At 33.9% G+C, this 12,741-nt stretch overlaps 4 protein-coding genes across 5 annotated transcripts; 2 read left to right on the top strand and 2 right to left on the bottom strand.

Moving 5' to 3' along the window:
- Positions 1-1,233: 1,233 nt before the first annotated feature.
- Positions 1,234-1,933, top strand: LOC110612101 (cell wall / vacuolar inhibitor of fructosidase 1). The gene has a single exon (XM_021752765.2). It carries the CDS (start codon positions 1,319-1,321, stop codon positions 1,826-1,828), a length of 510 nt encoding a protein of 169 aa, XP_021608457.1. The 5' UTR covers positions 1,234-1,318; the 3' UTR covers positions 1,829-1,933.
- A 1,137-nt stretch (positions 1,934-3,070) lies between these two features.
- On the bottom strand, positions 3,071-6,500 carry LOC110612099. Of its 2 annotated transcripts, none has more exons than XM_021752762.2 (4): positions 6,160-6,500; positions 4,978-5,830; positions 4,685-4,817; positions 3,071-3,947 (listed from the first exon to the last, which is right to left on the bottom strand). In XM_021752762.2, the coding sequence occupies exons 2-4, from the start codon at positions 5,483-5,485 to the stop codon at positions 3,935-3,937; spliced, it is 654 nt and encodes a 217-aa protein (XP_021608454.1). In that variant the 5' UTR covers positions 5,486-5,830; positions 6,160-6,500; the 3' UTR covers positions 3,071-3,934. The 2 variants fall into 2 exon arrangements, with proteins under 2 accessions (XP_021608454.1, XP_021608453.1); XM_021752761.2 differs by lacking the exon at positions 3,071-3,947 and adding an exon at positions 4,147-4,556 and having other exon boundaries at positions 6,160-6,496.
- On the top strand, positions 3,343-3,873 carry LOC110612100 (cell wall / vacuolar inhibitor of fructosidase 1). Its single transcript, XM_043955335.1, has one exon. It carries the CDS (start codon positions 3,343-3,345, stop codon positions 3,871-3,873), a length of 531 nt encoding a protein of 176 aa, XP_043811270.1.
- A 1,623-nt stretch (positions 6,501-8,123) lies between the features above and the next one.
- On the bottom strand, positions 8,124-12,478 carry LOC110610320 (galactokinase). The gene is made up of 13 exons (XM_021750187.2): positions 12,208-12,478; positions 11,877-12,061; positions 11,703-11,749; positions 11,476-11,570; positions 11,295-11,377; positions 10,731-10,799; positions 10,264-10,449; positions 9,800-9,934; positions 9,506-9,640; positions 9,288-9,358; positions 8,979-9,056; positions 8,558-8,699; positions 8,124-8,476 (listed from the first exon to the last, which is right to left on the bottom strand). The coding sequence occupies exons 1-13, from the start codon at positions 12,368-12,370 to the stop codon at positions 8,366-8,368; spliced, it is 1,500 nt and encodes a 499-aa protein (XP_021605879.1). The 5' UTR covers positions 12,371-12,478; the 3' UTR covers positions 8,124-8,365.
- Positions 12,479-12,741: the final 263 nt, after the last annotated feature.

Raw genomic sequence — 12,741 nt, 5'->3', positions numbered from 1 at the left:
TCAGGTTGTGTAAATTTTCTAATTCAGGTTGTGCAAATTTTTTAATTTAGGGTTTGATATTTGAATTATAAAATCTAAATTTTTAAACTTTTTTCATTGAATTCAATTTTAAAAAATCGGGTTCGGTCGTATTCGTGTATTGTACGGATATTATTAAACGGATTTGGAATGGATATGGATAATAAAATTAAAATACTAAACGGATTTGAGACGGGTTCGAAAATTTTATATATAATCGGGTTCGGGTTTGAATACCCTCAATTTCGCAGATACCTTACCCATTTACATCCCTAAATATGATGCCCAAATTTACTTTTTGACTTTTTTTTAGGTGCATTTAATATAAAATTTGATCTCATATGACAAGTTTAATAACTTATTAATTAAATATTTATTTATTCACTTTATTGTAAATTATTGAGATGAATAGACCCACTTCCAACACTTTTTAATTTTTATGTCTTATCAAAAAAATGAAGTATTTAAATATAAAAAGTAGTATAAATGTGAGATGTATAAATTATATAATTTAAAAATTATTACTTTTATTTGTAGACAAGTTTGAGATCATTGTAAACACAACCATCTAATAATTGCATTTGGACAAAGAGATGTAGGAAAAGAGATTTTATAGGATAAGCTTTAGAATGTGGATGTCCATTCATTTTCCCTCTATCATCTCTAAATTTCAACAATACTCCTTGTTTTTTTTTTTTTTTTTAAAATAAACGTCGTTTTATTTTTTTATTTTTTTATTTTTTCTTTTCTCTATTTTTATTATTATTTTCCTTAAATTCATAATGACTTGATTATGGCCAACCTTTAAGATTGTCAATGATTGAAGGGTTTTCTAATTCAGAACCATAGATAATGATATTGTTAGTTGAACTTGTCAACATGGTTGGACAATAAACACTGAAAGTATGCAGTCAAATTATTATTATTATTATGTAAATGGGTGTGGGGTAAATTTATTTTTATTGATGTTATGTGTTAATTTTTATACATTATATGAAATTAATTTTCCATAGCTAAAAATAAAAACAAAAATTTTGCATTAAAAGTAAAAATTCACAATAAATAAATTACTTTCTTAAACTCATTTATTAATTAAGATAATTATGTGAGTTGGGTATATTATTCTCGACAATGGCACTTGGCTTTTTTTATTATTATTATTTAAGAGGAAAAGATAGTAAATCAGGCTGCGATAAGAACCAAACTCCCCTATAAAAGCCCCACCAGTTCAATAATTAACCCAAATCATAACCCAGTTTCTCTCCATTCCCATGTTCTTCCATATTCAATCCTTGAAAAAATGAAGACATCTACCTCTCTAACCTTCATCTTTCTTGGTTTCCTGATAACCCAGTTGAGTTTTGTGCAATCTGATGCTAATATAATAGCCCAAACTTGCAAGCAGACACCGTACTACAACCTCTGCGTAAGCTCTCTCAGCTCGGATCCTGCAAGCTCCAGGGCAGATGTTCGTGGACTAGCCCTCATAATGATTAATATGGTGAAGGCAAAAGCAACCATTTCAGTGCAGTTGATCAATCAGCTGTTTAAGAAGAGCCCAAGGCTGAAGAATCCTTTGAGTTTTTGTGCTGAAAGTTACTCTGCAATTTTAAGTGCAGATATACCAGAAGCCCTTGAAGCTTTGCAGAAAGGGGTTCCCAAATTTGCACAAAATGGAGCTAATGATGCTGCAAATGAAGCCAATTTGTGTGAAGCTAATTTTCATGGGAAGTCTCCCCTTACTAAATTTAACAAAATTGTGCATGATACTTCAGTTATTGCTTCTGCTATTATTCAGCAATTACTTTGATAATATATACACACACAATCATCTTTCCTTTTTTCTTGATGAACACCATTTCTGTATCAATAAAGCTTGTTTAGAATGAAAGATCTTTCTCTTGCAGCTTTTGAATTTCAAGTGCCAAATTCATATTTTAACGTCACATATGTAAAATCAAATATGAATCAAACAACCATGTCTGCGCCTTGCATAGTTTTCATGTGGGTTTCTTTCTGCTTAAAATTGTGATGTAACGTATATTAATCAATAACCCTGTTCACATATGAAATCAAGATTAAAATGGGTGAGAAAGAGACAGTTGAAGAATGACGTTTTGAAAGATGGAGGACAAATTCCAGCGCAACACTTCAAAGTTGTCAAGTAGTAAGTTCATGCATGACACACATGTCATCATCCAGTGAACATCAGAGCATGTGTTGTATGTCTAGACTCTAGACAAAATATGCAAGAAGACACCCTTTTATGAATTCTGTGTCTCGTCTCTAGACCTTAAAATCCCATCACAGATGTCAAGTACCTGGTCAGGAATCTTTTGCCGAACTGTAAATTCCAATTGTTAAGTACAATCTTCGTCGAGCCATTAATATTTTGGTGATAAGCAAGCTTGGAATCACCAGCTATTTATGATCTGATGCAGCAAGAAAAGCTGAGGGTTGTGAAAATAACTTCCCTGCTTCATATCAATCCCCATTAACTGAAAGGATCAAGCTTCAGAGCAACCTCTATGATGTTGCTGGGTTATTCTCAAGTTATTGCAAAAGGGTTCATTCTTAGGATGTTACAAGGTATTCAATCAACTAAATCGTCTTCTTCTCTCTGCGTAAGATTTTCAAGCATGTTAAGTGTAGCAATTTAACGTCCTTCTTCTTGAATAAGCATAATCTTATAATTGGATCCCAGAAGTGGATTTTAAATACCATTAAGATGGTTTTATCTGAATTTTACTCCAGAGTTTGCAATTAGCCTGCATAGCAGCATAGGCACCATTCAAGATTGTCATGATACAAACAGTTTTATGTTCTTTCATCATTTTTCAATCTCCTCCTGGAATGTGTGTTATTTTTATTCCTTGAGAAAGAAACCCTTCAAGCTTTTTTTTTTTTTAGTGCCAAGATTACTGTTCGTTTGTCTTGAACCAAAACCTTGTACAAATCAAACAAGCCAGATGACAATAGTCTATTAATAGCTGAAACTTGGAGAAGCATAAACTCTCTAGAAGATTTCAAGCAAGAAAGAGGACATTAAATAAAAACAAGAGAGCTTTAAGTTTATTGGCCTTTGTTTCGTTTCAATCACCATAACATTATTTGTCAGATACAAATGGGTCGGCAATTTTTCACCCCATTCAAAACTAGCATAGCGTTCTGATTAGAAACTATCCGAGTCATTTAACGACATACATATGCAACCAATTCTCATTTCTTCTAAGAAAGAGTAGCTTAGCTACCCTCCTAAAAGGGTCAGTTAATCACCAAATCACAATCAATCTCTCTGTTTCATTTTCTCTAATCGCTCCATTAATGAAAGGTCCAGTCTCTTCTTTGCCAATCTTTCTCCTTCATGCTGTTCTTCTTTTGTCTCTTCTACCGATAATAGAAAGCGACAATTTGATAGAAAAAACTTGCAACAAGACACCCTATTATGATCTCTGCGTCTCTTCCCTGCAATCAAGCTCTCAAAGCTCTAATGCAGATGTTAAGGGTCTAGCTTCTATAATGGGCAATGTCACCTTGTCTAATGCAACTAATACGCTAAATTACATACACGAGCTAATCAACAAGACCACAGACCCTGAGCTAGAACGACCCTTGACATACTGTGCTGAAGTATACAGCCCTGTTGTCAATTACATTCTTCCCCAAGCTATGGAAGCCTTGGAAAATGGTCACTATGGTTTTGCAAAGTATGGAATATCAGATGCTGGAGATGAAGCTCATGCATGTGAGAAAAAAACCTCAGGGCTGAAATTACCCTTAACTGAAAGGAACAAACTTACGCAGAATCTCTGTGATGTAGCTGTAGCCATCATCAATACATTGCTGGACAGCTGAACGGGTTCTCACTTCTCAATTGCCACTTTTTCTTGCATTTCTCATGTTCAATAACATAAATTCATGTGATTCTTCTACAGTCAATAATGTTTCTCCATCAGCTTTATTGTTTTATATATGATGCTGCAAAAGTTTTATGAGCTACATACAATTTCTTAAATCTTGATTCATGGTATAGAAAAGCAATTTCATATCCATAAGCCCCTAACAATCTCATGCCACGGACTTCAGCAAATATGAAAAAATAAAATAAAATAAAAAGTGCAAAATAGATTATTATGCAAATCACTTATTCTGACTTTCATTTTCTGAGCAGCTTACATGATCACATGTTGTATAATTTGGCTGGCTTAGTTGCAGAGGAGGCAACTTATCAGCACAAAATAGCATGGCCTATTAAACGAGGCAATAATTTTCTTACAATCCATTAAGAAACTTTTCTGGTAATTTGACTCACATCCCATCTAAAGTACACATAGAGGAAATAAATTACCACCAAACTTCAATTTCATAGGGCTGTTGATACAAAAAGTACAATACGTAATACTTGCATGAAAAATGCAGGGACTAGCAAAATTCTCTCAAATGCAAGCTTTGCTACAACATCAAGATTTTCTAGGCATTATTCCACAGCTCTTCTCGGATTTTCAGGAGGATTAGAACCAGCTATTGGATTAACCGAACTGCAAGATATGATATAAACTAATATAACTATTACTAAAAAGAAAAGTAATATACAACTCAAAACTAGAAGGGTAAGGTGTGACAGATATATAAGGGATTTTTCTAGACAACATGAACAACAACTTACTTGGGAGATTCAGAAGCAGGTCCATTTGGGACACTAGCAGATGGATTCCCAAAATACTTCAAGCTGCTCTGGATTGTTTCTGTTGATAAAGGCGATCCCTTTATGTTTGCCGATGTAACCCTTGATGACATTCCTGCAAAAACAAATTCCAACATATGAAGAACATAGATCCAGTTGAGCTTAGAGGGCGGAGGTGGGGATTTAAAATTGCAAGGGAGGTAACATTTGTTAGTCAGCCAACCCGAAAAACTTGAGTACTTAAACGTTGATAACTTGAATGATTCAAGAATTACCTTGAAAGATGATCACTAAAAAGAAGAGGATTGTGAACGCCATTGCAAACATATTGCCATTAGACGATGATGCTTTTTCTGCTTTCATTTTCTTCAAGGCTTTGATTCTCTCAATCCTTGCACGTTTCAACATAGCAAGTTCTGTAATCTCCTTGATCAGCATCAGGTCAGCAGCATCCAATGATGGACCTCTAGGAGGTCTAGGAGGTTTCGAAGCCTTTTTATTGCTCGTCTTTTTACGCTTCTCCTTTACCACTTGGTTCTCTACATTACTAATAGTTTTCCCTCCATCCAAGTTCACTTGTTCTGATGCATCACAACACAACTTCAACCCCTCTTCACCCTTCATTGTACCATCATAAAAGATACCACAAATCTTAGCAAACAACTGCTTCGCTTGAATTTTCAAACCAGAAATAGAGTCTTTACTTTGATCTTCAACACTAGCTTTCGCCCCATTTTCAAGATCAACCTCAAAATCTCTCTCTTTTGAAAGTATATGATCCATCTCCACCTACCAAGCGCACTATATTTTTCTCCCTTCTCTAGCTCACCAAATCACAAAAGCCCCAAGATATTCACAAACTACTTGTAGAATTCAATCCTCAAAGTGAACCCAGTTCAGGAAACTGAAATTTTACCATAGAAATCATTACCCATAAAGATATCCAACTTCGTCAAGTAAACAGCACTGTCCAGTTTTAACTTGCAATAAATCCAATCTATATTCAATGATTGCAATGCGACTTATTTTTAACGCTTTTGTTGCCTTTCCACTAGTGATCAGCCAGAGATTAGCAACAAATCCCCATAAAGGCAATCTCCAAATACAACCCCAGGATCCAACAAATTCCTGAATTGATTAATACAAAATACAAAATCAATCACGCCAATGTAGACTGTGACTAGCGTTTCATAATTAAACTAATAACTAAATAGGGGCAACTCAGAATGCTGCTTTAACATTAGAATCAGGAAACACATACAAATAAAGCAACGAACAAAATTCAGGGTCACAAATGAAACAAAACGAAATAAACCCACAAAATGTAGATAGTAGCCAATCAAAAGCCCGAAGGACGGCATCACAAAGAATGCATTACAGGTTACGAATAAAAAAACAAAACTTGAAATCACCCAAAAGGAAAAAAAATAATTAAACAATAAAAAGTGGATAAATACCTTGAAGAGAAAGCAAGGAAGTCACAGATCCGACGAGGGCAATAGCAGAGATGGAGGCTACCAAAGAAAAAAAATGTAGCCTGAAAAAGCAGTATGCAGATTTCGAATGGAATATATAAATGAATATAATGAGAGAGAGTTTTGGAGAGAGAATGAAAAAGAGAAGCGAGAGATAAGGAATGGCCACGAGGAAGGTGGTGGGTTCAGGGAGAGGAAGGAGGAGAACCGGGAAACTACTGAACTTTGAATGCTTTGAATGTGAAGAAATATTTTTATATATAGAAAATAACTAATTGAAAGAAAATTATTTGTAACAGAAAAGAAGAAAGGAAATAAAAATAATAATAATAATAATAATTAAAAGAAAAAGAGGCAGTAGTCTCGGGCCTTCTGTCTCTTTTATCTGATTTCTGTATTCGTGTCATATAAATACATCATAACAGCGGAGACAAAAGCTTTTGGCCACAGAAGCTTCACCGACGCTTGTTTTTCATATTTATCAAAAATTTCATGTGTCATTTATAATGTTGTCCCAATATTTAATACAAGTCATAACTTTCTCCATTCCTTTTAATAAAAATAATTTCTGAATTTTCTTTTTATCAATAAAATAACTTTTAAAATTTTTATTAATCAACTATAAATTAAAAAAATATTATAAATGTTAAAATTATAGAGAAATAAATATTAAAAAATAAATTTAAAAAACTAAATTATGTTATTGTTTAAAAGTGACTTTTAATAAAATAATTATTTTATTAAAAATCTCATATGCTATTATAAATTACTGCAAACTTGGAAATTATCTAAAGAAAATTCATAAAATTAAGATAAGTTTTTATTTTGGTATTGATTTTTGTTTTTATGAGGCTTAGGCTTCAGCATAGCGTCTTAATTTCCATTGAATAATTTAGTTTTTTATGAGCTAGTGCGAATCATAAAATTATCTAATTTTGAACTCAAAATCTTTTTATTCTTCACATTTAATCATTTTTTTTTAAAGAAAATCATACTATAGAAGTAAATATTGTATTAATATACATCTTAAATTTGGAAACTGTCCTTGTGGAAAATAGGGATTCAAAATTGTAAATGCAAATATAATTATATAATAATCCTTTTAATCAAATGTTATTTTTTTGCTTTATGTTTCTCAAATAATAAAGAAGTAATTGTACATCAATAATATTAACTTCAAGATTTTAAATCTAATTATGTGGTGAATAAAATTATAAAGCCTTAATCTTCTCTAACTCTAACATAAACTCCTATGCTTTGATATTATTTCACCTGAATCCAAAATATAAATATATAAAACTTTCATCTAAATCCAATATTATAATTGTTAGATTTTGATCTAAACAAATATTTTCTTAAAACTCAGTTAGAATTAATATTATACATATAATTGAAATAATGAGTAGAGTATAAATATTATTCGCATAGTTGTCAAATTTATTGTTACATAAAGCCACCTTTTTATCTGAATTTTAACACCAAACTCACCCTTAAGCTTTCTACTTTTTCAGTGGAGAGACACTGTGACAAGCATGTTATACACTATGCCCTACTCTCATATGAGGAACTATCTGAGTGAGATAGTGCTTCAAGCATTATTCATGAGAGGAGAGGAGAGGAGAGGAGTGATCAAAGCCTCGCAGAGGACTAGTACAAAATTCAATTCAAACCACATTTTCCCTTTTCAACTCAGGTTGCCTAAAGGCACCACAATGGAGACCACAGCCAAAATAATCATCACAAAAGGCCCCCGTCAAGATTTATTATAACTCAAACACCAAACGAGTTTTCTCTCTATATATTGACAGTTTAGTTTTAATTAAAAAAAAAAAAAAAACACAACCACGATTGGCAATTAGATTCAAAAACAGACATATGTGCAGTTGGATTTTCCAAAACCAAATCTACCGTGGCCATCATGATAGGATCCCAGTCAAAACAATAGGGGCAATGAAAGAGCATCTAACTAATTTATTTATTTTCCGAACACGGTTAATCGTTTAGTGGGAAAAAAAGATATTCACTCTGGAACCCAGCCTCATAATCATGTACAAAAAGTTCTTAGAAGGAGGCATTGAACTTTTATTTAGTAAAAATAAATCACAGGTACCTTGACAAAACAATAATAATAATAATAATAAAAAGACCCGACTATGTTTGTCGCTGAAGGTTAATGAAGAAATTGATGTTAAAACTTGATAATGGCGGCCCCACTTGATGGTTTTGAAGCGAAGACATAGAGGCCAAGATCAGTCTTGTTAATTACACCCTTGTCAATCCTTGCTTGGAAGAACCTTTCCTGACAACAGTACAGGAACTGTTAATTTCTGACAGAAAACATAAGACGGGAGATGAATTTTTCAGTTAAAAAATGTTATACCTTCAAATTGAGGATGAACTGTGGGACAATGGGCTCTTTTACCAAAGCAACTGCACAACCACCCCATCCAGCACCTGTAAGCCTTGCACCTAAAGCACCATGCTCCCGGCAAACTTTAACAAGTTCTTCCAACTCTGGGCAGCTGTTACCAGCAAAGAAAGACAGGGTTGAACACAATCAGCATGCCACATAAGAGACTTTGAAGGAATTAACTTGTGCTGGGCAGCAGGCACAGAAAGAAAGCAAATAGAGGAAGTAAACCAAAAGGTATCCTCTCGCTCTCTCTCTGGCCCAAGCGCATTAAAGGTGGCAACTTAACGCTTCCCAATGTGAAAATTGACATCTTTATAGAATTATTAAGACAAGAGTCAGAATAAATTCTAGCACATTTAGAAAGTGAACTTGAACTCAGAATTTGTACCTGCATTCATACAAAACACTGCAGCTGTAGTGGCTGTCATTCATAAGGTCACCCAGCTTTTTTAACTTATCCTCGTCACTGCCAAAACAATTTCTCAGGAGTTGATGCTTTTTAGGCATAAATATCAGAAGTTACTTTATCATATGTATAAATTTCTAGCATCATCAAATATACAAAAAAAAAGTTGATAAATCCTGTGGGAAAATGTAAGAATTTTTTTTTCTCCTCCAACAATATATTTGTACCATATCCCAAACATGCGAAACTAAGTCCACATGCCAACAATCAGGTTAGATTTTAAAAGCCAACCTTAAATTCGATGCTACAGTGTCCTTGAAAACATGTACCCGCTTTGCTTCGGAGTAAACATGTGCAGCCCTCTGGAAAAAGTGTGCAAATTAAAATCATTCATCCAACTAAAATGAGCTAAAGTACAAACCTTGGTTCCCAGAGAGGAAACAAAATGAATCAATAATACCATGTACAAATAAGGAATGATGATGTTAACTAACATATAGAAATAGTACCTGATATAACTTGTAGTGCTTAGCTGCTTTTAGGACATCCAATGAAGTTGGGGAATTGCTGAAAAGTGATGGCAGATTTTCCTCAGTGATTTTCTCTATCTCTTCAGCTGTATATGGTTCCTCTTTTAAAAATTCCTGCAGCATAGAAAGGTATGACAATCTGGTGCAACTAAAGATGGACCAATTATTAACTACAGTTCCAAGGTATTATGTACCCATTGAGGAGGCATCTACAACATATCATCTAATGTCAACCAGAAGGAACATTATATCAAACAGCATAATGATAAATACCTTAACAGCAGCAACAGGATCAGAAGAACCATGACTACTAGCAAATGAGACGCACAATCCCTCAACATCAGAAAGGGTTTTCACTTTTGATCTTGCATCTTGTGGTTTCATTCCAAGCTTTATTGCAAGCACAATCTGAAAAAATTATCCCAAAGAGCAATGTGAGTATGTAACATCTCATGTATACATATGGGGCAAAATATAATTTGTAAGCATATGAATCCCTTTCTTCTTTTCTTCTCTTTCTTTGAAGGGTGCGAGGTGAGGAGCTCTCCTTTATGAAGTATGCTCATCCTCCATAATTTTAGCAAAAATTCATGTATAAATTATAATCATTTGAAACTGTAAAATCAAACTTTGGCTAAAATAAATATTTTCTTTGGGTAAAAAGAAGATTTTATTGGAGGACTAAAAGATGAAAACAAGAACAATATCTCAAAGGTATAAAAAAAAATGATGCTTACAGCAGCAAGTTGACATTCAACAACTCTGTTGTTATAATTTGTAGCAGCAGTAACAGCCTTCAGAGATTCTGCCAATGAATGTGCAATTACAAAAGTCCCACCAGCAGGAAGTTGCACATCAGTGGCCCGAATAGGATTGAAATCAATAAGCTCAGCGAACCCTGTTTGGGCCATGACAGAGATTGCCTAACAAAAAAAATATCCAATATAAGTCTATGCATGAGATCATAATGCATTTTCATACCAAATAGCCCAGAGAACAGGATCATAGAATTGACAGAACATTGCAAACACCAACACATTACAATTATCCTTGACCAACAGAAGCACCCTCACTAGTCACTAACACAACCATAGAAATTTCAAATAATGAAACAACAAAATAAGAAAACATGTTCGCAGGTAACATGTACCAGAAGTATCAAAATGCAATAGAAGCATAAAAAGGTTCATGAGAATAACTATACCTGATCCATTCCTCCAGATTGTGTTCCAATGTGCCTTTCACACTCACATGTAAGCTGGGCAATTTCTTTCTGTAAAAGTGGGAGCAACGCAAAATCATTTAAAATAAGGAAAAAGAAATTGAAAAGGAGAAGGATAGAAAAGTAAGTGGATGAATATATGAAAACAAAATCTCCATAGCCCAAGCACATTGTTAGCTCTTCTCTGTAAACAGAGATTATCCACCATCTAGACTCTAGAGCATGCACCCAGAATATAAATAAGGAACTGAGTTCGACTCCTGGTTTAGTATCATAAGCATAAATGTTAGTAGCATCAAGCAACATCAGTCTAAATTGCACCATCATCAAACAGCATTCCACAAACTGACAGCCCATTTAAAAAAGAAAAAAAATACTGTAAAAACATACATAATCTTATAAGTATTATCAGTCTCAAGTATGTTTTGCACAAACACTGGAGTAATTATGGATTGGACTAAGAATGAGCATGTTAAACGACACATTAAAAGACGGGATAAAGTATACTCCTGTCTTGTCTATAAAGTTGGTGAACCAATTGTATACCTTTGGAAAGTTCACATTAAAAGCAGCCATAACAGCAATTGTAGAAGAACAGACAAACGCCGCAGAGCTTGATAGACCAGAACCTAGATCAATGAAAGCCAATTAACCTTTTAACATAAAAAAGGAAATACATTCAAAGCATTGAAATAGCTAATCAATTAACATTTAATAGGAAACACACCTGTTGGGACAGTTCCATCAACAAGAACATCAAGTCCAACTGGCACACCAACATCCACTCCTTTTGATTTAGCATATTCATAAAAACCTTTGTACCTAGAGAGTAGAGAGAGTCAAAATTAACACACTCTTACCTATTTCAACAGATTGGAGGGCTTACAGCATATGAAGGGGAAAAAAACGAGGACAACAACAACAACAACGAAATTGTACAGAATTGACCCTTACCCACATATGAAATAGTGGCCCCATCTATGATTTTTCAAGTCAATTTCCTGTACAGTAAAGATAAGGAAGTAATTAAGTCAAAAGAATGCTGAGACCCACGTTCACATACATGTCATAAAGCGATACAAATCTAAAATCAGAGTTTCTATCTAAGCAAGAATGATTCATTAAGACCTGGTTAGGATCAGCAGGATAAGTACAAAGGGTGTACTTGTCATTAACATTAGCGATACGAATAAACTTTTGAGCCTCTCCCGCGTCATGCTTGCGGATTGCAACGATGGTGTCTTGCCGGATTGCCATCGGCAGCACCGAGTAACCTTCATAGTCAATATGCTCCCCAATCAAGTTCACTCTCCCTGTGTCTCAGATGAAAAAGATAATCAGCAACCAACAATAAAAGAACCTCGAACTCGAATAATCAAGGAAATAAAATATAGTTATAGTTTCTAGAATTTTCGGAGCAACCAAACAGACAATTGAATGAAAGAATGCAAAATTGGACCTGGAGATCGAGCATAGACGTCAGGAGGATGTCCAAAGACTTGAAGAAACTTGGATTTCAATGTGTCGTATCTAAGCTGAGCTTCTTCGAGCGGAGAACCGTCCCCATACACATGCTCTAAGGAAGAGTAAATCGGAATAGGAAGCTCTTCGTGTTTGGCCATTGATGATCTTTGGTTATCTACGAAAATCACACTCTTAAGTAAAAACACCACAGTAGTCTGCAGGTCTGAAACGGAGACCGGGGGAGAAAAAGGGGAGAAATCAACGGCGCGTCCTGGTAATTTATACCAATTTTATCTCGACTGTTTTTACCAATGCATACCTCATATTATTTAATAATTAATTTAATTTAATATATATATATTACATGAACATCAAATTACTTCAAACAAAAAAATTATTATTATTACCTTTTGATTATCTTTCAATTATTTGTAATTTAACATAGTTTCAATTTTATCTTTTGATTATCTTTCAATTATTTGTATAAAAATAATATTATTATATTCATTGATAATTGTGAGATCCCAAA

Source organism: Manihot esculenta, chromosome 3 (assembly GCF_001659605.2).
Source record: "Manihot esculenta cultivar AM560-2 chromosome 3, M.esculenta_v8, whole genome shotgun sequence".
Lineage (NCBI taxonomy): Eukaryota > Viridiplantae > Streptophyta > Magnoliopsida > Malpighiales > Euphorbiaceae > Manihot > Manihot esculenta.
Note: the sequence above shows the minus strand (reverse complement) of the source record. Positions and strands in the feature narration are given on the sequence as shown.